At 40.0% G+C, this 26777-nt stretch overlaps 1 protein-coding gene across 4 annotated transcripts in view; it reads right to left on the reverse strand.

The window, feature by feature from the left end:
- NR1H4 (nuclear receptor subfamily 1 group H member 4) overlaps positions 1-22467 on the reverse strand; it is a 64482-nt gene extending 42015 nt beyond the window's left edge. Inside the window, exons 1-3 of one of the 4 annotated variants that reach the window (XM_087868830.1) lie at positions 22212-22467; positions 7774-7903; positions 6965-7084 (exon numbers count right to left, since the gene is read on the reverse strand). In XM_087868830.1, the coding sequence (XP_087724956.1) occupies positions 6965-7043 (79 nt within the window). In that variant the 5' untranslated portion in view covers positions 7044-7084; positions 7774-7903; positions 22212-22467. Of the gene's footprint in view, positions 1-6964; positions 7119-7773; positions 7904-16089; positions 16251-22211 lie in introns of those variants that run through there. The other 3 variants (XM_087868829.1, XM_087868827.1, XM_087868828.1) reach the window with 3 other exon arrangements.
- Positions 22468-26777: the final 4310 nt, after the last annotated feature.

Consider the following 26777-nt stretch of genomic DNA (forward strand, 5'->3'; position numbering starts at 1 on the left):
TCCTCACAACCCCAGAGCTAGCCTTGCCTTGAGAGGATCGTGGGTGGGAGATCTACCCAGAGGATGTAAACCAGGACAAACTCTCTCTGAATTTTCTATTTTTTTATAAAGATTTTATTTACTTATTCGACAGAGAGAGAGAGCACAGCAGAGGAGTGGCAGGCAGAGGGAGAGGAAGAAGCAGGCTCCCCACTGAGCAAGGAACCCAATGTGGGGCTCAATCATAGGACCCTGGGATCATGACCTGAGCCGAAGGCAGACGCTTAACCAACTGAATCACCCAGGTGCCCCAATAAATCTTTTTTTTTTTTCTAAAAAGAGAATTCTCTATTGACTTTCTCAATGGTCAAAGAAATGGGCCTCTTGCCCTCAGAAACTGCTATACTAACAAGGAAATGAGTAGGACAATTTAGCTGATCCACGAAACTGTTGTTGCTGAGTAAAGTTCGCACAGGATATTCTCATAAGACTGACTTGACCGCTTTGTTTCTCTCTCAGTGATGACCAACTGCCTCATGCTATTTTTTTTCTAAAAATACATTTTCCCCTGTTCTGTGCATTGACATACTGGCCACTAGCCATATATGGCTACTTAAATTTAAATTAATTTAATTAAATTAGAATAAATTCCTCAGTTATGCTAGTCTTATTTTAAGCGTTTGATAGCCACATGTGGATAGCGGCTACCACATTAGACAAAGCAGATCTAGAATATTTCATCACCACAGAAAGTTCTATCGGTCCTGTTGTATATGGTACTTGGGAGCAATGTGAATGACGTGTCATTCCTGGTAAGTGGGAGCATCAGCTATGAAGCCATGGAAAAAGGGAAGTCCCAGAACAAATATTGGCAATGCTTTTCTGAAAACTATCCTTGAGAAGAGAGTTGGCCAATAGACTTTGAGTGATATAATCTTATTGGAAAGTCTTTCTCCACTGAGAAGGTGAAGAAGAGTGTTCTCTTTGCCTGGATCCTTAACCATCCAATTCAAACTGCTTGTCCTGATTATATCTTTAGATGCCACATATTACCTATGGAACCTTAAGCAGATTATTGAACATCTTTGAATCTCTACTTTTTCACCAGTAAAAGGGGAATAATAATGGTATGTACCTCCCAGGAGTGTTGTGAGAATTAATATCAATGGCAGATAGCTATAGAGCATTTATGATGTGCCAGGCATTCTTCTGAGAACTTGATTAAATAAAGTAAGTCATTCACATAAAGTTAAGGAATTTGCCTAAGACCACATACCAGTAAATGACAGAGATGGACTTGAATGCAGGAAGTCTGCTAACAAATCTAAAATGTACGTAAGCATGATATTCTGACATATAGAAAGCACTCAAGAAATAGTAGCTGTTACCATTATCACAGTTTTTTTTTATCCCTCTAGATGTATAAATTTGCAATCTGATTTTATAGTCAACCTTTCTCAGCTTGGTTATTCTGAATGTCCTTGAGATCTGTTTCTTAGCCTGCAAGGTTGAGAGCAAGGCCCTGGATGGCAATGGAGTTGCCCACCAGCTGGCCACTTGTCTATAATTCTTCATCTCCCTCCATGCTTTTTCCAAACTATTCATGCCTTATCAAAAGAAGCAGTAATACATTTTGTCATAAGTCTCTGTCGATAGTTCTTTACCTTCTTCCATTTCTTAACTCCACTAACAAGGGTTACCAGATCTGAGATTCCTGGGAGAGCATAAACCAAGCCATAGTAAATTAATAAGAATCTTAGATTCTGCATAAATTTGTGAAAAATATTTGGGTAAGAAACACTATTTAAATTATGCTAAAACAAAGCTTCCATTTTGTCTGAGCCAATGGTATCTTTCCATCTTCCGGAAATTTTCTGCTGTGATTTACCCATTAGATCAGAACTACACTCACTTGTGTTAAACCCAGTGAGATAAACCCAGTGACTTCAGATACCTGAAGTCAAATTCAGAAACATTCCACAAAACTGCATCTCAAGACCTTTCATTGTATTTTAAAACATCTGGCTGATTCTGTAACATCTGAAAGATTCTTTTAATTTAAGCAAAAAACATGAGCAAGAATCAGATTCCAAAGTGAATACCTTCTAATAAAAATAAAGCTTTACCCAGAGAAAACAGGCATAAGCAGCTGAAAGAAGCACGAAGTAATGAAAAATAGCTAAAGGAAAGGGATAATGGGAGATAGGCCTCCTGCCACTTGCTGGGCCTCATTCAGAATGGGTCTTTGGAAAGACTATAGATATGCTAACAAAAAATAATACAAAAACATGGATTCCACAGCTATTGTTAGCAATGCCATAATACCAAGATGAGACAGAACATGGGTTTCCTTCCTTAGGGCACCCAGACATTTATTTCCATGCCATCGGTTTTTGTTGGCTCCATGAAGATTCCATGCATTCAACAGTGTTAAGATAAATAGAACTTCCTTCCCTTAATGAGTAGAGTGGTGCTTGTCGTTTCAACAATTTAAATAGTAACAGCAATGTTGCAAACTCTGGATCTGATGCCTTCAAATTTACGGAACACTTTCCCACACAGCCATTCAATTCTCCCAACAGACTGTGACGTGTCATCATTAACCCTGTTCACAAGAGACAAAACTAAACTTCAAAGTGTTTCCATGGCCTCCAAGACTATTTCTTTCAATTTCATTGCTTATTTCCACTCACATTCAGTGAACTTTTCCCAATATCACTGAGCTAAGAGAACCAGGACTCATTGCACTGGAACAATAGATATGGGAGCATAAGACAGTACATTCTCTTGCTTATTCTATCCTACTGTTAGAATGCGTTCCTGTGAGTCTGAAATTCTACAATTTTTTGAGTTCTTAAAGCACAATTTGCTAAAAGAATACACAGGTTGTATTTAATATACCATCTCCTACCCTATTCACCATACCAAACCGTGGGAAGCTGTGGACTTTGCCATTATTACCTTTTATTATACACTAATTTCATAAAGACCCTGCCTTCTTCACTCATCAGAGAAGCCTTTCTCAATTCACTAAATTAATCTTTGACCAAGTTTCCTTGCTTGCAAGATGTCCCAAAGGAAAAGAGACTTATCTCTTTTGGGTCACCATGTCCTTCCATGCCGAGTCCTGTGTGTGGATTGAGTTACCAATGAGCTAGATTCCCATCTGGATTTATCAGGGATGCGTGGCAGCAGAATAAATTAAAGGACCTCACGAGGTCATTCCAGCCCCATCTCTACAATTCCATTCTGTCTTAGGCTTCTTTCCTTCTTTTCTGCAAGGACCAGCCTAAGAAAACAGAACTATAAAGCAAATCTGCACCATACTCCCCTCAGAATTGGAGCCTTCCTTTAAGTATTTAAACTGATTTGGGGGGAAAATCCCATTTATATTGGGTGGCAAACCCCCCTGGTGGCAGTATCACATCCTTTGCTATGGCTACAGCTGAAATGAGGGGTGGGCTAAAGGATGTGATACTGCCACCAGCCCACCCCTCATTTCAGCTGTAGCCATAGCAAATGATCACACATGAGCTCAGACTCACTTCATACTCAGCCTGTCATTTCAGGAGCATGCCACACATCTTTTTGCCTTCTGCCCAAAACTTCTCCAACATCACAGGAGAGAGACCACTTGGCCTGATTCAACTGGGAGGAGTAAAAGCACAACCCAAATGTGCCGGAGAGCTCATACTCCCAGGGGTGACCTTCAACCTGTTAGTAACTGCCCCAGTCCCTGGTGCCTCAGAAGACAATTCTCTGTGCTACTCCCAGGGGAGTCAAGTCCCCCCGTCCGCAGCAGTGACCCTCATAACTCATCTCGTGTTGGTTTTCTTCTTTTCCTGTCTCATGACCCCGGTCTTCTGCTTCCAAAACCCATGGTCACCTCTTACATATATTGCCTGCATATAAGTTCTTGCTTCGGGCTCTTCTCTTCAAGGTAACCATTCATACATGTGGAGCTGCTTCTCCTTCACCTGAAGCAAAGCCTTCAGAGAGTGAGGGGTCCATAGCCAGCTCTGGAAGACACTGAAAGGCCTCACTCCAGAGGTCATCACTGTCTCTGGTGCCCATTAGTGAGTGCTCATTAGTATTTGCTGAATAATCTTCATATCACCTTCCCAATGTCCTAACATGGATTTCATTATGGCCCTTATAGTTACCTGCAGGGAGGAGGACCATAGCCAAGGCCACCTTAAAAGTCACATTGTGTGCCAGATGAGTGCCAGTGAGTTCAAATCACCACTTTCTGGCACAACTCCAGCAATCTGTGGACTCAAATGTTAAAACTAGACAGTGGTTCTAGAATTCCTAGTCTAATAATCTCCTTTTACTCATGCTGGTTAATGGGAATGCAAGGTCCGGAGCCAGTTCTCTAGACCCTTTCAACTGACCTAAATAAAAATGAAAAGACAAGGCCCTTCCGAGTCCATGCCAGACTTTGAGCTTTTGCATTTACTATTTCCTCCTACTATTACATTCCACCTAGAATGTTCTCCTTGGCTTCTTGCCTTTCAGTCTCAGCTCAGTCGTCAACTCCTCAGAGCTCTTCCCCAACCACACGAGTTAGAGCAGTTACTCTGATATCACCCTGTCTTGTTGTTTTCATAGCACTCACCACTACCTGATGTTATTTTGTTTATTTATTTACTTGCATGTTTATTGTGAGTCTACCCTCCACTAGGATCTTGCCTGTCTTATTCCCTGCTTTATTCCAATGCCCAGTATATAGTTGGTACTCAACCTTTGGGTGGAAGGAATGATAGCTATCCATATGCTATACCATAAACCTCACTCTCCTATGTTGTAACAACATGATAGCTGTTATTCATTACACAGACCATTAATCCCACTCTCCAGCTAGTTGAGCCCATGTGTTAACACTTCCAAGTCTCTGGCATAGCTCAAGATCCAGGAGTGGTGAGTTAGGCACTGCTGGTTACTCATCCATGGGCCACAGTGTTTTCCCCGGTGTTCTGCATTCTAAGCTCAGGGTGAGAAGCCCAAAGAATCCATCAGTGTCATCAGGACACAAAAGAAGATGGGGAGGAGGAATACGGAAATTGAAATGCACGTCTTCATCCACCCCTTTGGCATACCTTTAGCTCGGGTTTGTTAAGTAGAGCGAGACCAGGGGCCCGGGAGGAAAGAGATGTAATAAAAATGCTTACAGCTAGCTCTAGAATTTAATGCATAAAAGGAAAAGGTGTCCCAGTGATCACACCGGATATTAGTTTACCAGGAGAGAAGACCAGATGAAGATTCGAGGAAACTGCTCCAGCCAGGAATAACAGCTGTGCTTGCAGCTCATGCGGCTTGTATTTTCAGAAATCTTATAAATGACAGTGTCAGGAAACAAGATGAGAATGTGATCTAGCAAAGGAGAGCTGAGGGAAAAGCAACACTGAAAGCATGAGTCACAGTGCTTCCTTAAGCAATCATTCCCAGATGCTTCTAACTTGACAGCACCCCCACAACCTTTTCTCTATCTGTTCACATCTTTTTCACCTCATGGCTGATGAGGTCAGCCTTCGGTCTAACATGCTTGCTTGGAGATCTTACCATGTCATCATAAAATTTCAGTGAGGTGAAAAAAATAATCTTATATGAAATTTAGTCTATGATATGCACTCACAGTTCTAATTATCCTGTGAGTTCTGATTATTAGGCAAAAATTATGAATATGTGTATGCACTGATTATTTTAAGGACTAATAGAAGGGTAGACCAGAAGCAAGTGGTCAGGAAGCTAGACATGGAGGTAGGGCCAATTGGCCTTGAATGCACACACAGGATGAAGAAAAGCCAAATGGAAGAAATAAAACAAGTATGTCTGAGAACTGGCATTCCGTAAATAATTACTACTACTTTGGTCTCTCTGAGAGTTACTGATAAATATCTCTTTTTTCCCTTAAGCCTCTTTTCTCCTTCCCTTTTGTTATTTATTACTTGATTTTTATTTATCGAATGCAAACTAGGGTTAATAAAATATGGTCACTGCCCTTAAATGTTCTTACACTGCATGGGGCCGGTAGATATGTAAACAGGTAATACAAATAAAGACCTCTCCTTGGAAATGACCCACTAAACCATTACCCACTAAGATGCTAATGACCAGTTGGTAATAACATAAGCTATTAATTAATCTCTTTCAAGGATGTTTGCAACCAAATAGGGGATCATATCTTTAAACACTGAATTTTTTGGAATTTCAAATGTTTGCATTTTCACTATCATAGTCTACCATGGTCCATGCATTAATGGAGAGCAGAAAACTGGGAGCATCTAAGTCTCCCAGCAGGGCTATTATACAGAAGGGAATTATTTTACGAGTGGCAGAAGGCTCCCTGCCTTATCCCAAATACTGCTGCTGTTGAGTCTATGCTGATGTTCTCAACTGAAACTCTTTATAATGAGAAGTTTTTTCATAAATGCATAAAGTGAAGCAATATATCATTTTATGGTATCATCTAGTTACAGATCTACTGAAAACAACTTAGAACAGTTTGTCCTCAATCCAATTTAAATGACTAATCATGACACTGTGCCATATATCCCCCAGCAGGAGATGAAGAGTGGAAAGGAAAGTATAATCTAAGTAACCTCAGTCTTTTATAGGTATAATATTAAACCATAAGAAGCATGATTTCATACTTTAGTACATGCTATAATAATATCAGAATTAGCCTGTAACAGGAATCCATTTCTACTCCCAGCTCTGTTAATTATCTAGCCTCATGGCCTTGGGCAAGTCACAAAGCTCTCAGTCTTACAGTCCTCGTCTATAAAAAAGAAGACCATTAGGTTCAATAAATTCAAGGTCTGATCTACCTCTAACCTTGCATGGTAGCTAATGTTTATTGAGTACTTAGAAGGAACAAACACATTTGCCAGGCTCTGTTGGATTTATCATTTAGGCTTTTTTCTCCTATATTTCCAAGTTGCACTTTGTATTTACTTATATTCGAATGAACTTGACAACTTACCAAATAAATTGTCAGAAAGAGAAAATTCTTCTGTGACAGGTAAGTGGGAGTGTTCAGTGAGATTCATTTTTGATCCCATCCAAACTGTTCTATTTGAGAATGCCCCTTCGTTATGGTAGTCTTCAAAAAAACAAAAACAAAATACAAAAAAATTCTGAAAGACAAATAAATAAGTGGAGAGTTTGAGGAAGGGTTGGAGGTGTAGATAGTTGGTTAAGACAGAGGGGGAGGGAGGGAGCAAGCTTATACACAAAATAGCAAATAGATCCCTTTGTAGACATTTTGCCATAGCCTTTCTGTACAGATCTGTTTTCAATATTTATCATTTTTACACCTCACTTGGACTCACAAATGTCCAGGATATGTGCCTTCTCTAATGTATCTGGGGAAACACCATATGTTTTTACTTACATTTCAGCACTTGAGAAATTTGGGCAAGATTTGATGAAATTTTGGTTATGTCTTTATTTCTTTTACAAGTAGAAAAAAAGCCAGAAAGAAATAGGAAGGTATTGACTAAATATGGGATAAATCAATAACTTATTATCTTAAAACTTATTCCAAAGTTGAGCAGGTATTTACAAAGACATAAAAGTGATTTAAGACCACTTCCTGCTGGAATCTTCTTGAACAGGCACTATGTCAGCAAATCAAAAATTCAGAAAGTGTTGTCTCAAGATCTTAATTTTTGCTTTTTAGAGAAAATTTCAGGGGCTTGCATTTTCACTCTCAGGGTATACCATGGTCTTATATTTATGTGGGCTAAAAAAAAAAGTTACAGTAAAAAGAAAAATAATGGTAAATCTCACCAAAGTGTCTGAAGTTTCATCCTGAGGAAATGTCCAGAATGAATCCAAGAGCCCAAAGAAGCAATGTCCACTTTTAGTTAAATTTTTAGGTCTTCTTTTCCTCCTGCCTTCCAATATGTCTCCTACTTTCCTGAAGAGGTAATTTGAAAGGTCAAGTAATGAAAAGTTGTGTTATCAGAATCTCTTTTCCAAGGTTGTTTTCTGAGAATGATTTTCAAACCTTTTTATCCTGTCTCTACCAAGAAATCATTTTGTTTACAAATAACTATTTATATTTGCTATTCAGGAAGAGAATATAGGGCTTCTGTTGGACAAATATTTATTTCATTAGACTGTCCCTACTATTTATGTCTTTATTTCTTTCTCTTTCACTCAGCGGAATGTTCCAGTTCAAGCAGAAGTGAGTTTCGGACACACTGGGCTACTGGCAAGGTAGTTTATCAAACTATGCTGTTGCATTCATTCCTTTATTCACACTTTCAAAAAACATTTACTGAGAACTTATTCTGTACTAAGCTCTGGACTGGATCTTTGGAGATAAAACAGTAAAAGGAAAAAGAAATGTCCATGACCGATGACATCAATCTTAATAAAGAAGAGAGCACTAAAAAATAATCACATGTATGCACAGATGATTACAGACTGTCATTACATATGAAACTTAAGATTAGGGTGCTCTAACAGAGAGGTCTGGGTGTGAAAAGGAGTCAAGATAGGGAAATAGCTGATGAGGGATGTGGTTTGAAGGGCAATTTCTAAAGATGGTCAAGACCAGGGCACATCTGAATCGATGAGACGACACCAGAGAGGGAGTGGTTGAAGAAGCAAGAAAGAGAGAGAAACTCCTGCTACCGGATACAAACCATGCCCACTGTGGGAATGCAGACAAATTTGGGTCCATCTAGTGAACCAATGGCATGCCCCTACCGGAATCTATTCTCTGGGAAGCCAAGGGGCCTGTTGGGAGTAAACCCATTCGTTATAGCATCAGGTGGAGCCAAGAACCATGACCTTCACCCTAAAGCAAACCATAGTCATTTGAGAAATGTGTAATTCTCACTGTAGTACAGCGTTTGGCTCATACCTACTGGATTCGAAAGGCCCTCCTACCACCGTAAGGTGAGAGGGAAGGTGATAAATAAAAATGAAATCTAGAAGCATTGATGTATAAAGTAGAGGTAGATACTTCCAACAGAATACTTCCAACAAGTAGGAGAGAGTACTCATTTCAGCGCCACCCTCGCTCTCACACAACTCTGTCACATATCACAGTGGAACTTTGACCCCAAGAGGACCAGGGCCTTTCTGGGGCAATTGTGTAATAGTAGCAGCACGCTAGGTATCACCATAACGCATGGAGAAGCAGAGGAATCATGACCACTGGTCGGGCACTGTTCTCACTCATGGACACGAGAAATAATGGAAGCAGCAGCCAGAACAAACCTGATCATGAACAAACATGAGGATACTCTAAGCACTTCTGAAATGCTTGGACTTTGACAGAAAGCTAAAGGTCCTGAGGAATAAACCAGTGAAAGTTGAGTTGCTCCTGTCAATGAGACCTCATTCCTACCCACAAGCTGGTTGCAGACGAGGGAAATTCAACGTTCAATATGCGTACATGAATTATATAGGCATATATTCACTGTGTATATATTAATATATCAGTTAATTATGTATAATAATTGTGTATACATGTCTGCATATTGTATAATAAATGGGTTGAAAAGCCTCCCCAAAATTCAGACAGCTATTACTCTAAGTAGAGTTCCCCCTCTGGAATAGGAAGTTCCACAGTTTCCCATAATAATAATTTCCAGGAACCCACAATGTACATTCAAGAATTTTTCCTAATATTCAATCCAATTGTATATTCTGTAATGTAAGACCCATATCCTCTGGTCTTTTAAAAAAATAGGAGATTTTGGTTCTTTGACTCTTCCTTTGGGTTTTCTTCTGCGCTGACTTTTTCTCATATTTATCTTTTTAATCTTTAGTCATGTTCATCAAGCTCCCTATTGTTAACTAAGTAATATTATAGGCAAACTATGAATAAATGTAATGATTGCTTGGGAGTATAAACCTATTAATATACATCTCAAAATAGTAGGGTCTATTAGCAGCTCCTTAATAGGACTGATGACTTAAGCCTTACTTGGCTTGTCATTTAATGAGCACCTACCTTGTCCCAAGTATTTGACAAGTGTTTCCATATATATTATTTCTTTAATCAGGGTTACTTCTATGTCCTCCTTTCTCTAATATTCTTCACCCCTTTGTTGGGGGAAGAACTGCAAGGGAAGACTAACTCCCAGGAGACCCCATATGTTAGTTCTGGAGGCTTTTTCCCCCCTCAAATCTTCCCTTCCATATAAGGAGTCATTTTATAGGTTGAGAATAAGCAATGGGTATTCTCTACACTAGTGGCCTGTGAATAGTTTTGTTCATTTACTCCCTACAAAAACTTTGAAAACCAATGTACTCCATCAATACATTTTTGGGTTTATATCTATAGATTTTCATTTTTAAAAGTTGCAAAAAAATTAACTTCTGACATATTATAAAAACTGACATTTTACATGCTGTTACATTACTCTTAAATCTATTCAATTACTGTCCAATGTACTCTTAAATACCACAGCAAGTTAATAGCCTCCCTCATCCTTCAAAGAAATGCCAAAAAAATGTTCTTTAACATCTGGAAAAAATTTTTATCATTCCTATTCCTCTGTGAGTTCACATTTCATTCCACTTCACTGCAGAAGTTTAATATAGCACATTTTATTCCTTGAATGTCAATTTTTGATCATCATATCCTACTTTTCTACAACAAAAACATACACATAAATTTGGATTTTAAAAAAAGTCTATTAAGATTTTTAATGTTTAAATAAGAAAATATTCTGGCTTGAGTGTATTAATAATTATTATCAGTATCCATTTCATTGAAACTACACATTGCCCCTTAGGCTTTCTCTGTGAATAGCATGGATCATTCTCCTTGGTGTCAAAGAGCACAGGCAGAGAGAGCAGTCCGTTGTGGATGAGAGAGCATGCAGATGAGAAAGGAAGTCACCACTGTCAGGCACCAGCCATAGCCAGCGTTGACTAACTACATGCCCCAGAAGAAGAACATCTCCTTAGAAATACAGTCAAGAGGTTCTGTTTAAATACTGAACATTGAGACACTGCAGCCAGAGAGCCTAAAAATTCTCCAGAGTTAGTCATCGAAGCCCAGATCACAGAAAGCCATCATTTCTATTCAGATGAATTCATGTGTGTGTTAATACACAAAGTTTAGAATCAGAACAAAGGAAGAAAAATATCGAATTTGCACACAGACTTCCCCAGCTCATGCCCTGTTTTCCTGAAAAGTTGTTAAATTTTTAAATGAAACTAGCTTTAAAATAAAGAAAATTGCAGAAAATTCAGACAATGCAAAAAAGCATTAAAGAATGCCAAATTGCATTCTATAATTTTTTTTTTTCAATTTACACTCCCACCAGCATGGGATAAGGGTGCCTTTCTTACCACACTTTCTTTAGCATTACTTTCAATAATCTTCTCTAATTTCGTAGGTGACAAATCCTATCTTACTGTATTAAATTGCATTTCTTTGATTGCTAGTAAAGTCGAAAAAATTTTTTACATCTTTATTGCCTATAAGTGATAGTTTCTTCCCATTTTCTGTTTATGTCCTTTTTTTCCTACAGAAGTGTTCATCTTTTCTATTGACTTAGAAGAGTTCTTCATATATTGAATGTATTAGCATTCTGGAATATTTACTACAAACATTTTTATTTGTCTTTTAATTATCTTTACCCGAAAATTTTTTCATTGTAGTTAGTTAAATATATTCAATTTTTTTGAAGCTCATTTTTATTCTTTTTTTATTTTTAGTTTATGGTACAAGGTGAGTTTTGTCAGAATTGCTTGTGGAATACTTTTTCCCATTGATTTATGCTCCTTTTATTGACACTGAATTTAGTTTCCCACTGATCATACAGCTCTATCTTGTACCAATATCACCCTTCCCTATTATCATTCATTCTTCTTCAGTATTTCCTAAGATAGTCTCATCTTTTTATTCTCTGTAATAAATCATCACATCTTGTGTCACATTCTTTAAAAAAAAGGGGGGGTTCTTAAAAAAATTTCTTTAGGAGTTTGAGATGGTTCCAAACCTAAATATTTAGGTAGGAAGATTTACATCTTTATAATATGTGATTTTGCCTTTCGTGGGCAAGGTATGTCTCCATTTACTCAAATGTCCTCTTAGAGCTCTTAGTTCTGTAGATTTTTTTCCACGTCTGCCCCAACTTCTTCATGATGCTCCTCCATCATTTATCTTTCTCCTCCTCTGGTGGTAATTAATGATTTCACTACATCTGTCATCTTCCCCACTATAGCACCAGATTATAAATTTGAAGAAGACAGGAATCATAATTATTTATCATTAAGTATCATATGTTTCTTCTGAATCCCCTTATTACACCTGGCAGTGCTACACGTACACAGAAACAACAGCTGTGGTCTAGTAGAAATGTCATGGAGGATGAGACGTGAGATTAAGATAGAGAACTGTGCTGACCTTTCATAGCTTCATGGATGACCTAGGACTATTCACTTAACACTCCCGTCCCCATACTATATAAGTTTTTACACATTTGAACAGGTGACATGGACAAAAATGCTCACTGCATTGTTACCAATAGTAAAAAATTGGAAACAGTATAAATGCCCATCAACAAGACAATGGATACAATAAAGAAATAGTATATGCGTAATGTTCTAAGTATATTCATAAGTGTTATGCAGCGCTAAGTGAATGAAATAGGACTATATGTATTCATATGGATAAAATTAAAAACATCACATTGAGTAAAAGAATCAGGTTGCAGAAAAATACAAGCAGATTGATAAAATGTAACTTTAAAGATATACAAACAACACTACATATTACCATTGATACTGTAATACACGGGTCAGTAAACTCTGATTCATGAGCCAAATCCAGCCTGCCAAAGGCTAATTTCACCCTTTTGCTTAGATATCTATGGCTGTCTTCACCCAACAATAGCAGAGTTAAGTAGTTTCGACACAGTCCACACGGTCTGCAAAGCCTAAAATATTCACTAACTGGCCTTTATAGAAAACGCTTATGACCCCTGCTCTAACCTATAGAGACATATATGGAAGTGTTGAACCCACAATCTGAATAGTGCTGCAGAAGGACTGGGTGGGTATATAGGGAATTTCCATAGCATCTGTTATGCTCTCCTTCTTAAGCTGAAGGGTAAATACAAGGAGGTTGATGATACTACTCAATTTTTTTTGCATGTGGGAAATATTTCATGATGAAGAAGATTGAATGAAATTATACATGTAAAAGTCTTCCTCATCTGTAAAGTTGTACAAGTTCATACAGGATTCTGTCCTTCTTACACATTCTTAAGGCTCTTAATAATAAAATGAAGATTTTATTTATTTATTTATTTATTTATTTATTTATTTATTTATTTATTTATTATTTATTTGACAGAGAGACGGAGAGAGCACAAGCAGGGTGGAGGGAGGTGCAGAGAGAGAAGGAGAAGGAAGCTCCCCACTGAGCAGGGAGACCTACACAAGGCTCGATCTGGGATCATGACCTGAGCTGAAGGCAGACACTTAACTGACTGAGCCACCCAGGCACCCTGGAAGTATTCCTTTTCATAAAATGTTTGGGGACTCTAACAGTGGTCAATGAGGCACTACTAGAAATGTTTAGTGGCACAATGAGATCTATGTTCTAGAGTACTCTAGTGAGAAGATGGAACGGGGAGGGTAAGCAGTGAAAGGCGGAAATTCGTGGCTGAAGTGAGGGGATCTCATGATTTGCATGGTGGTATCTGAAGAGATGGAAAAGAGGAGCCTTGAATACAGTAGGCATAAAGAAGGAGGGCAGAAAGAAAGAAGCCTGGTGATTCATAGGTTTAAGCCCGGGGTATTGGTGGAAGCAGGAACAAAATGTTTATTTTACTTTATGTTTATTTGTATGATGCTGTAAGCTAAATCTTAACTTAAGGACCCAGGAATAGTTCAGAAATGGTACACACTGTTTGTTTTTAATGTGATAAGACACATAATGACTGGTAACTTAGACTCCCACTTTCTGATTATCAATTTTACTTGTTTAGATACTATGTGTCACTGGAAGTTCATGGTGTGTGGAGCTTCTCTGATGTAACATAAACTATTTGCAAATAGAGACCTTGGAAAGACCCTGTTCCAGTTAAACAGCTTTGACTCTGATTTAGAAAACATCTCAGTTCTCAGAAGATGAAGATAAAAACCAGTTATATGTGCTGGTTCTCTATAAACTCTTCACACCCAAGGACACCATCCTTGGTCACAGTTTTCTCAGATGAACCCAGTTGTTGATGACAAAGTTAAATATGTAAATGATTCTTAAAGAGCAGGAAACAAGTAGACTTTTTCTAGCTGTCATTTCACGCCCGGGGGAAGCTCTTGTTTCAGCCCAAAGTCTGGAAGAATGTTCTTAAGTGAAAAGAGAAAGTAACTCTTAAAAAAAAAAAAATTGGTCTTCCCAGAAGCACTCAAACTGAAGTAATTCTTTTCAGGGCAAAAATACAAATTTAGGGGCGCCTGGGTGGCACAGCGGTTAAGCGTCTGCCTTCGGCTCAGGGCGTGATCCCGGCGTTATAGGATCAAGCCCCACATCAGGCTCTTCCGCTATGAGCCTGCTTCTTCCTCTCCCACTCCCCCTGCTTGTGTTCCCTCTCTCGCTGGCTGTCTCTATCTCTGTCGAATGAATAAATAAATAAAATCTTTTAAAAAAATACAAATTTAAGGTACTTAAATCCTTCCCAAAGTCCAGAGAGATGTATAAGACAATGTTTGGCCAGTACCAACCACAGGTCAGCCAAGGTGACCACAAGCCAGTATGGTCACTGTGACCACATTACTCTGAGAGCGGTGTCCTATAGTAATCAGATATTATTTATTACTATCACAGTAACTAGTACATATTTTGGGGGAGATAGATTAAAATAAGATCTACCATTTTATGAGTCCTTACTATGTGACAGCATCCAGGCTACATTATCTCATTTAATCTGTAATAAGCCAAGTAGGTATTAACATACACACTTTATAGATAAGAAAACTGAGGTTCAAAGTGATTCAGCAAACTTCTCAAGGTCCCACTGCTGGTGAGAAGCAGCACAGGGATGTAAACCCACATCTAACTCTGAATTCATGCTCACTAATGCAGCTCTCCCACAGAGACTCTCACCAACCACTCACCAATCCCTAGTGAGGGTGAATTGGCAGTTCTGCAAGGTCACTTCTGCCTAAGGCAGTCAATGTGTTCCTATGCACAAATTAATTAAGCCTGTACAGGGTTTGCCTATTATATTATTTTGTTTCTTCTTTCGTGTTTCTCAAGTCTCCATTTAAAAGTCTATTATCTTCAGGCATTGTGAACCAAAAATACTTAAGCCAACCAGACCTCTACAAATCTTTGAGTTTCTGTGCGTGGGAGGTTACACAATGGGGCCTACAGAGTGGCTGAGCTTTATTTCCAACTGGATATAAAAGTTGAGGCCCCTCGGGCCATGGACCTAACAGTGAGTAATCCTTCTATTCTGTACTTGGTCTCTTGCTTGTCTTGCTCAAGTCCCACCCCAGCTTCTCAACCACCTTGACTAGGACTAACCTCCAGGAGGTTTTCATACCAATGGGCACCTCTTCTTATCACAGTTTTAATTCTATCTTTGTTTTTGTGGTGATTGGTTGTCTATCTCCCCCACTGGACCATCGCTCCAGAAGAACTCACACTGGATCTCCAGTGCCTACCAGACTTCCAGGCACACATTCTTCCTTTCTACACACCCTTTTGCAATGTGAGTTTGTCCCTACCCATCAATAGATGAAGTCTATTCCCCAGCCCTTGAATTTGAGCTGGTCTGGTAACTTCCTTGACAAGTAGAATGGTAGATGCAATGCTATGAGACATGTGAGTTAGGCCACAAGAGGCCTTGGAGCTTTGCCCTGATACTGACACACACCAAGACTTCAGACCTATTAGTAAGGCCATCTTGGACCTTCCATTCTAGTTGATATTCTATCTGAATAAGCCACATGAATGAGTCCATGCAAAACTAGTAGAGGGACTACTCAGCTGACTCATAGAAATATGAGGATTAATTACGAGTAATTATGAGAACTAATTATGAGTAATTATTCTTTTAAGTTATTATGCTTTGGGGTAGTTATTACAAAGTAAAAAATAACAGATATAGAAAGCAGTACCTGGGGGGCGCCTGGGTGGCACAGCGGTTAAGCGTCTGCCTTCGGCTCAGGGCGTGATCCCGGCGTTCCGGGATCGAGCCCCACATCAGGCTCCTCTGCTATGAGCCTGCTTCTTCCTCTCCCACTCCCCCTGCTTGTGTTCCCTCTCTCGCTGGCTGTCTCTATCTCTGTCAAATAAATAAATAAAATCTTTAAAAAAAAAAAAAGAAAGAAAGAAAGCAGTACCTGGAAGAGGGAGGATGTAAAAAAAAAAAAAAAAAAAAAAAAGCTAAAATATGGCCAAATGGTTTGGGGATTGGGAATTGGGCAGAGCCTGAAAGAGCAGTAAGGAGACTACTCTGGAAATTGGAAAAACAGTGAAGAAATTACTATAGGAAGCTGGAAAGGGGATGGGTCATATTTTGTAATCATGAAACAATTGGTAACACTATCACCTGTGGTAATTCAGAAGACGGAGAGTTTCCTAGTGAATTTGTGACCTGATTAAGGAGATTTCCAAGGAGCATAATGAGTGTGTCACTTGGTGTATTTAGCTGCACGTGATAAGCTCCATAAAGAAATAAATGAATTAAGGAAGACACAGTTCATTTTGCAAACAGAATTTAAAGTAAATATGAAGGGTTCAAGACATGCTAAGTTGAAAAGTAGTACTGTTTTGCATTTTTGGTCTCTCCATCTGGCAGAAGATTCTCAAGTAAGAAATAGCCCCAGGGTAAATATCACATCATGAGTGTGGCTATAAGGTCCTTTGCTAAGAGCTCAAAAGACTTAAGGAGGTGCCTAGTAGACATATGCATCCAGGTAAAAGGGCTTCTAAGAATGTCAGGGGCATTATCCCACAGCATTATTCCACAATAACTTGACATGTCCAAAGTAAAAAGGAGTCTGTCTCAAAATATTATGGATATAAGTTTTCAGGTACAGAGGGAGTCCTAAAAAGGTTCATAATAAATCCAGAAAGAGTTACACAAATTGTTCTAATGAGACCAATGCCATCTTGAACCAAAAGCTGACTTTGCAATTTTTCCCATTATGCAGGGAAGTCTCTTTCCCCACCCCTTTAATGAGTTATTATTATGACTTGCTTTGACCAACAGAGTTGTTCTACTTCTGAGGCTAAGCCTCCAGAAACCTGTGGCTTCTGTTTTCACCCTCTTGGATTGATGTCCTGAGACCATCATGCCATAAAGAGACCAGGAATGAAATACTCCAGGCAAAAGAGACTTAGCCATTCCAAGCATTCCAATCAACAGCAACATCAAGGACCCAGTCGTTGGAGTAAGATCTAGTTGATCCTCCAGGTGAAATCAGTTGTGTGATTGAGCCCAGGAAAAACCAGCAGAACCACCTAACCAACCCACAGAATTATAAGAAATGATACATCATTATCTTTTTAAGCCATTAAGTTTTGGGGTATCTAATAGTATTAGATAGTTGATTATAATCCCCCAAATGAACAATATAGCATGTTGGCTATTGTCTCACTGGAATCTAAAGAAAGTATTTTCTTTAAAGTAATATGTTTTACTCTTTAAAAATGGCATCTCAATGTTACTTTCCAATGTCATGCCAAGTGAATTCATTTATTCACTTATTTATTCAGCCAATATACATTTATTGACTCCGTGTCAGGCACCAGACATACAAAGACCAAAAAACCACGATCCTTCAAGAAGCTTAGTGGAAACATCTGGCAAGAAAAACCCAATTAAAGGGGCGCCTGGGTGGCACAGCGGTTAAGTGTCTGCCTTCGGCTCAGGGCGTGATCCCGGCGTTATGGGATCGAGCCCCACATCAGGCTCTTCCGCTATGAGCCTGCTTCTTCCTCTCCCACTCCCCCTGCTTGTGTTCCCTCTCTCGCTGGCTGTCTCTATCTCTGTCGAATAAATAAATAAAATCTTTAAAAAAAAAAAAGAAAGAAAAACCCAATTAAAGTAGTCTGGGGGTTGTGAAGACAGAGGTAAGCACAAGTCCCTTTAGGAGCATAACCAAGGACATTCATTCATTCAACATTCATTAATTCCCCACTATGTATCAGGCTTTGATCTAGATCTTGGAAATAGAGTGAGAGATGAGACAGAAAAAAAAATCACCTCTGTCTTCAGAGATTTACATTCTAGGGCAAGACATGGATAATTTGCAAATAAACAAAAAGTGAGATTTCCACTGGTGATAATAAGAAAATAAAGGGGGCAAGGGATAGAGTGATGCCATTGGACACTATTTGGGACGGAGTGAACCAGGAAGAGCTCTCTGAAGAGTGGACGTTTGAGCTGAGAAGTGGAGGATAAGGAGTAAGCCATGCAAGAGGGAAATAAGACCAAAGGCTGAGTGGTCAGCAAGTGCTAAGAGCCTGAGCTTGGAATACAGGAGGAACAGCAAAAGCGCAATGAGGCTGGAGATGAGGGAGCAAAGGGACGGTACAGGAGATGAGGCCTGAGAGAAGACAGCTTTCAGATGGCCTCGTTGACTGTGGGAAAGAGTTTTGGTTCTACTCTAAATGGACGTCATTGGTGGGTGTCAAGCATACATGTGACTAGGAAATCTACCTGAGAGTGGAGGGCTGCCTCTTGAATTTGACCTTGAGTAGGCATTAGACTAGGCAGAGAGCATGCATGGGGATGGCTATAGGAAGGGAAATAGTGTGCTGTGTTCTGAGAAGCCATATGTTGTTCTTTACACTGTACCTGGTGGATTCAGCAGGAGCTAGTGGGGGAAGGATGACCTATTCAAGAAATAGTGGCCAGAAAATTGACTATTCCCTTGAGGAGGAAAAAAAACTAAAGATGTTTATCTTACATCATTCTTGAAAATAAGTGTCAGGTGGATTAAAAATTTTAAAAATTATAAAATTATTGGGAGAAAATACAGGAAAACACATCCATGACCTTTGTGAATGAAGAGGTTAAGAAGAATTTCTTGAACAAGAAATAAATAGGAAAAGAATAAATTTGACTATATCAAAATCAAAAAGAAATCAAGACACCATAAACAGAGCTAAATATATGAAACAAACTGGGAGAAAATATTTACAACATAAATAGTAGCCAAAAATTAGTACAAACAATACATAAATAACTCCTATAAATAAAAACAGAAAGGATAAACAATCCAGGAAAGAAATTGGCAAAGGATATAAAGAGGAAAATTCACCGAAAGGAAAAGAAAAGTGGCCAATAAACATACAAAACATTTGAAACTAATTAGTAATCAGAAAAATGTAAATTAAGATAACTAGATACCATTTCCACCTATCAGATTATCAAAAGTTTTTTGCATGGTAATATCTATTCTCACATACTGCTAGTGGGGGCATAGTTTTTCGGCCTTCTGGAGGGCCCTTGAGCAGTGTGTATTAAAATAAAATGCAATTCTAACTCTTAAATATCATCCCTGGATAAACCTTGGCACATGTGCACAGGATGTTCACTGCAGCATTGATTCGATTTAGAGGAGGAAGTAAAATCTCAAAGTTTTATTAGGATTTTATCTTAAAAAATAAAAATTAATAAAATTTTATATTATATTCACGCATACTAATTTTAGTCACCAGAACTCTGTTGTAATACTTACATCTAACAAAGTAAAAATGTATTCCTTTTTCTGTGCAGTATTTCACTTCACAATCAAGTTGTGTTATATTAGCATTGTATTGACACAAACTTACAGAAAGGAGAGAAAGGAAGAATAGCAGACACTGCTTTATTACCAAAATTGGAAAGGGGCAAACTGAGGGAGAAAATAACTCCCTGTAGAGGGCACAGGGGTTAGGGAATTGCACAGTGGGATGAGAGAAGAGAGAGGGGGATGGATATTTTTATAAAAGGACAACTTTTGCCTCCCCATGCAGCTGGGTAACTAAGGACACGTGTATAGTGATACCTTGTAACCACAATTCCACTGGCAGTAAATAATACTGCAATAAGAAATACCTGGGAAGAAGAAAATTGTTCTTATTTCTCTTAGCCCCTTCATGAACTCTGTTGCTAGGATGAAAGAGGAAAATGACTTTTAGCCAAACGAAGGGGAAATTCTCCCTATCAAGAAAAGAACACGTACCTCCATGCTTTCCTTCATCCACCCACCTAAGGACACCGTGAGCCTTTTCAAATCAGTCACATGGTAATGTGTATTCTCCTGACTTTCATAACCCGCAGACTCTGTGAACCACAGCAGTGCTGAGCTCTTCCTGCACATCCCTAATCATAGCCCCACGGTGGGTTCATGGAGTTTTTCATTAAAATGTTCATAACTGAAGTCTCCCACCCGCACTCCCAGACTAATCTCCAGGTTAAAGCAAGTAGTGTTGAAAGTCTCCACTTTCCCTGCTCATGGCTCAGTCACTAGAAAATGCCCTATGAGGCTATAGGACTCTTCACCACTGGGCGAGGGCTTAACACATCACGCCGGCTGGCTGAAATGTTTGCAAGCTGCTCTCCCTGCTCTCGCATTAGCCCAGCCTGCAAGTTTGCCCAGCTCCCAGCAATGCAGGGGTAGCAAGGAAAGGACTTTGGAGCCAGAGAGACCTGCCCTCATGTTCAGAACCTGCTACTTCCTGACTGTGTGACCGTGGATAGGTCATTTGTCCTCTCTGAGGGGCGCCTGGCTGGCTCAGGAGGTAGAACCTTGACTCTTGATCTCAGGGTTGTGAAGTCCTAGCCCCACGTTGGGGGTAGAGTCTACTCAAAAAAAAAAAAAAAAAAAAAAGGTTGTCCTCTTTGAGCCTCTGTTTGCTCATCTGTCGAATGAATATTAAAAGAACTCCCAAGCAGGCTTATAGTGAAAGGAAACAGGCAGTGTAGGTAAAGCCTGTGGAACGTTAGCAGACGCTCGGATTCAGCGACCTCCATTACACACTCATGGACACACACATTTCTTTCCTTACAAAGTACTCAGGGCCTCACAACTGTTGGGTGTTCCATCACAATCTGGCCAGATTTGGGAGGTGTGGAAGGTGTGGGAAGACCAGAGTCCATTCCTTCCCCTCTCAGACTCAGAGAGAGGGCAGAGGAGCCCGAGGAACACACAGCCGCAGACACTGAGGAGGGGTCTCGGGCTGAGAGTGTATCGTCCCTGGCTGGTACTCCTCAGCACCTCCAAGTTACATCAGCCACATTGCAACATTCTCAGCAAAACAGGAAAGTCCACGGTGCAAATGGCACAGGTCCATCATTTGGAGGAGGGGGTGACTCGAAGATCAAAGTGTTTATTATTTCATAAAATCACAGCTAGAAACCCAGCGACGGCTCCCTCGGTATCTTTCTCCCCTTCTCTTGTCGATACTGCTGATGTCCCACTATCTGAGGCAGCACCCCTGGCAACATTAGATTTCTTTAAAACTCAGGTGAGTTTCCCTGAGAAAGAATCCAAAGTGAGTCATGTGTATCCCCTCCCCCCTTCTAAATAAAAGCTCGGTTAGGAGAAACAATCCAGGCTCACCTTGTAGTTAGTTGCCTAATTCACTACGGCAGTAAGCAGACAAGGTGGTGCCTTATCTGTAGATTCAGACCTTGGACAATTTTAATATCAAAGTTCTTCCTAACATTTTCCCATCTTTTCTTAGTATTTCCATCCGATATTAAAATGGTAAGTGGAAACCAAATTTACAACCGAACTCAAAAGAGAAAACTTTTTAAACCTACCCTGCTTCTAGGAAAAACTTTTATTTCAGTTATGCATGGCTTAAACGGTGTCCTGTCCCTAGGTCCCAAGTCATTTGCGATTAGCAGTATTCCCAAATTCATAGCAAGACTTGATAAATCACCAAAATAGAGCACACTGTTCAGGTCAAATTGTCTATGGAATCAGAACAGAGACATTTCTGAAATTCACTGTCTCTGGTGATTCTCTTGGGTAACCACAATGTTTAAAAGATATCCCTAAATAAATTGTCAAAAAGGTAAGCAACTGTTGGACCCATGAACTCCTGCTTCCTCTTGTTTATTTTTAGAGTTTCTTTCTTTTTCTTTCCATTCTTGTTTTCAGGCTTTTACATTAGACTCTACTAACTTCGAATTCATTCATTGACCAAACTTCCTGATGTTAAAGAGAAATTTTAAATGACAACTTCCCCTCTGCTGCCTTCAGATAGACACCCGGTCCCAGAGGAATTAGGTACTCACTTGGACTGTCTCAGGTTGGAGATGAACTGTCAAGGCCCTGGGGGGATTCTGAGTCCAGTCTTCCTCTCCAAATCACAGCAGTTTTGCTACAAATGCTCAGAACCTGGGTTTGCATTGGGGTGAGTCCAGGAGACGGTGGTGTGAGGAGGAGGAGGAGAGGGTGGAGGAGGAAGAGGAGGGAGTTCTAGTAAAAGCTGTGGATGATCACAGGCGGCCTTCCAGCTAAGCAACATCTCTTCCTTGGCTCCGTGCCTCATGAACGCAGATTAGTCATTAACAATCCTTTCCCCGATAAATGATATAAACATAGAAAGGAACCTCGGGAGGGCCTCGAGATTCCCAGGACAAACTCCCAGAGCCGCAGAGTAGGGAATGGGACCGGGCTGAGGAGCCCTGAAGCTCGCCTTTTACAGTACTTCTCCTCAGCCTCCTTGGTAGGGTTCTGAGTCCCCAGGTTTCCACAGGCATGCTCTGAAAATGAACCGTCCTCTCCCCTCCCCCCAATTTCTTTTAATAACTCCACCACCTCCCAGAGACTGAAGTTAGCAACCGAGCCTTCTTGACCCTTCCCTCTCCTGGGCCTCCTATAACAAGTAATAACAGATCCATGTGGATTCTATCTTTGGAATGTCTCTTATTTCCAACTCACCCTGTTCCTCTGCGAATTTGGGCCTACCACAGCCTCCTTTCTGAAGAACAGCATTGGCCCCATATCTCTTTTCTCTTTCCTTTTTTTTCCCCTCTGTTTTTGAAGTTGCATAGCAGTATAAAGTGTGGGCTCCAGTCACATGCCTGTTTGTTTGGCACAACCCTGGGCGAGACACATAGCCTCTCTGAGTCTTAGTTTCCTCCTCCATAGGGTGGAGATAGAGTATCTCATGGGCTGTGGTGAGAATTACATGCATAGTTAAAAATGTGTAAAATGCTTGGAAAGTGCCTGACCTACAGCAAGCACCCAATAAATTTCAGCCATTATTATTTCTTTGCTTTATCAATTGAACTAATATTGAATAGTCAGCTGCATACTATGTACCCAGCAAGCACCTTGCTAGATGCTGTCCTAATCAAAATCCCCCAGTGGGTTCCCACTGCTGAAAAATAAATTTAAAATGCTTTGGTCTGACATTTAGAACTCCTTCCACCCTCTGACCATCTAGCCCTAACCTGTCTTTCTAGCATTTTCTTAGATCTTGTCTCTTCAGAGATCCTAACCTCTTACCGATCTATGTCAAGCTCTCCTGGCTCCATGCCTTTGTATAAGTTCCTCCTTTTACTTAGATCACCTTCCTTTCATATCCTCAGGTCTGCCAGGCCCACCACAAGTGCCAAGCTCTTCCTGAAGCCAGCCCCATCACTCATCTGTCCCTATGCTGACCACCAACCCTCCTCATCCTTTATTTGTAGTTCTCTTATTGTCCCTTAATTCTTCTGACCTTGTATATTATAGTTACCTACTTACCTCTTTTATAAGAACAAAATTTCTGGAGGAAAAGCATGGTAGCAACTTGCCTTTGTGTCCATCCCTGGTCTTTGCATAGTTCCTCTCATAAAAAAACTATTGCATAACTATTTGTTAGCTAAATCAATGAGTGAGCTGAGAAAAGAACAACTTTCCAGAGTAGCATGTGCACGTGTGTGTGTGTGTGTGTGTGTGTGTGTGTGTGTGCATGTGTGCCCGTATATGTGCATGCACCAATATTCCCCATCGGGAAGTTAGTGGAAGGTCTACATTCAAATCTCTAATGAATGCTATATTTTACTTCTCTTATTAAATAGTCTGAAGGTCCTACAGACTCACACTCCCTATGCCTATGGGCTCCCTATATACTGAAGCACACCCCCAGACATAACCTTCATCACAAGGAAGAGGGGGAACCCAGGCTTGTAAATTCTCCCCTCCTATTTGAAGAGTCTGGGATGGCACTCACCCTGCTCTGCAGCTCTGGGATGCCTGACGGACTCCTGCATGACTCCCAGACCAATTCTTCTTCATTGGCAAGAGCAGTGGAAGGTGATGGGTGAGGACACAGACTCAGGAGCCTATCACTTGGGTTCAAATCTGAGCTCTGCCACATATAAGCTGAATGACCTTAGACCTTAGGATTTTACTTAACATCTCTACGTCTCCTGATCTGTAAAATGGACATATAATTACTACCTATTTCACAGGGTTATTTTAAAGATTAAATCAATTAATATGTGCAAAGTGCTGGTACATAGAGAGTATCCGATACATAGACATGCTATTTAAGCCTTAGCTACTACTGTTTTTTCCTGGGCACTTCACACTATCATATCTGCCTCACTAGACTAGATCTGAAGGATCTCAGGTATTGGGAGTGAAAGGTATCGAGGAGGAGAAAATTTCAGAGTAAGGAAAAGGCAACAGCAAAGGCTCTGAGCCAGGAGGTAGTTTGGAGAAACTCAGGAAGTAAAGAAGGCCAGTGTTTTTCAACTAAGAGCATGGAGGGGGTGTGAGGAAATAGGGGTAGGGAAGTAGGGACAGTGGTGTACTGGGGAAGGTTTAACAACCAGCTCTCAGAGAGGGGCTTACACACACACACACACACACACACACACACACACACGCAGGTTCACATGTTTCGACTTTTTAGATATTAGAGATGTGTAATATGTTTCACAAATAATAACAAAACACAAAGTTTTTGTGCATTGTAAATTCCACATAGCCAATTGACCCTCACAGAATGCTTTCATTTAGCTTTGCTGAACTCTTGTATCGCTAGCCGATTTTCAACCATGATTTGATCAATGGAACTGCATTCTGATCCACGAATACTTTTCCCCATACATTTGTCGTCATGAAGTCGCATGTGTGATATACTGTTGAACTGCTACCCTCACACAAGTTATATTCATTAAATCGCACCCTCTTTCAGTTCCAACATATATGTTGGAAATTCATGTATTAACCAGTGACACGAGCAGCTTCTTTGTTCAGACACTGGTGTAGGTGTTCCTGGCAATGCACAGCTACAAGCAGGACACGCTTCTAAGTTTAATCTTTATGATTAACATTTTCTCCACCACCTGGGCCAGAGATCGCAAACTTTTCTCTCAAGGGCCAAAAAATAAATACTGTAGGTTTTGCAGCCACATCTGGTCTCTGCCATATTTTACATCCTGTTAAAATGTAAAACCTCGTCTTAGTTTGTAGGCTGTACCAGAATATCCATGGGCCAAATTCTGTCTGCCAGCCCCGCCTGCCTTAGACAATCGACAAAGCAATAAATCAAATCCTGATTCATAGATTTTTGCTCATTTCTGTAGTGGAAATATTCTCATCATGGCCAAACTATCAACGAGATGTTACTTAACACAAGGTAGGGAAGAGACGTAGGGTGGTACACCATTACTTAGTATTTCCACCTTACGGATACAACAGATATGAATAATAACCACAGGAGCATAGATAATTGTAAAATACAGTAAGATAACTAGGAGGTGATGAATTTTGAATATTTATTACATCTTTTTAAAAAATGTATTTAGGGGCGCCTGGGTGACTCAGCAGTGAAGTGTCTGCCTTCGGCTCAGGTCATGATCCCAGGGTCCTGGGATCGAGTCTCGCTTTAGGCTCTCTGCTCAGCAGGGAGCCTGCTTCTCCCTCTCCCTCTGCCTGCCGCTCTGCCTGCTTGTGTTCTCTCTCTTTCTATCTGTGTGTGTCAAATAAATGAATAAATAAAATCTTTTTAAAAATGCGAGTATATATACTTTAATTTTTTAATGTGGCTATGTTTACCAACCCACTCAGAAGTTCCTGAATATTTAACAAATGGCTCTTGTGAGCAAGCCAACTCAGCACCCCACTGAGGTCATGAAGGCCTCTTCCATCTAGCCCTTACAAGTTAGAAGCTGGGAAGTATTATCTCCATTGTACAAATGAGGAAACCTAGACCTAGAAATCAGTGACTTGTCAAAGCAACAAAGCTTTAAACTTAGGTTTGTTTTCTCCAAAGCTAATATAGTTCGTCCTATACTTTATTCCACTAGTAAGCCAGGCAAAGTGAGATCGAAATATTTATGAAATGCTTACCAGTCCTGGGATATTTTAATTAACTGCTGAATCGGAGAGAGGTGACGAAAGTCATTCACATGCTGTTAGTGATCAACTCTAGTAGACTAGTAGATGTGTAGCATAAAAGCCACTCTGCCAAAAAAAAGATCACTATTCGTAGAAATTCATACTTTTGATTAATGCTTTGGCTTCTTTATCTTCTTGAGATTTCCTCCCTTTTTTAATTGAAAAGTTCCCCACCCACCCTGATGAATGAGTTCATCATAGATCAAAGACAATAAAAGATCCTGAAGCAAATGGGAAGCAGAACAGGTAAACTTTGAACGTTGGAATAGCAAAGGTGTGACCTAACCGAGGGGCAGGAGGTGTGGGTGACCACCATAGTCAGGGAACAGAGACAGGACATTCAGCTTCCCAGGGCAGTGGCCACAAGGGGGACCCTAAAATAGAAAGGGAGGGGAGGAAAGAAAGGAAATGTCCTATGAGATGCCTTTAGTCCTCACTTACCCTACCCAGTACTGAAGCAA

Source organism: Ursus americanus, chromosome 17 (genome assembly GCF_024610735.1).
Source record: "Ursus americanus isolate L20-20 chromosome 17, mUrsAme1.1.p, whole genome shotgun sequence".
NCBI lineage: Eukaryota > Metazoa > Chordata > Mammalia > Carnivora > Ursidae > Ursus > Ursus americanus.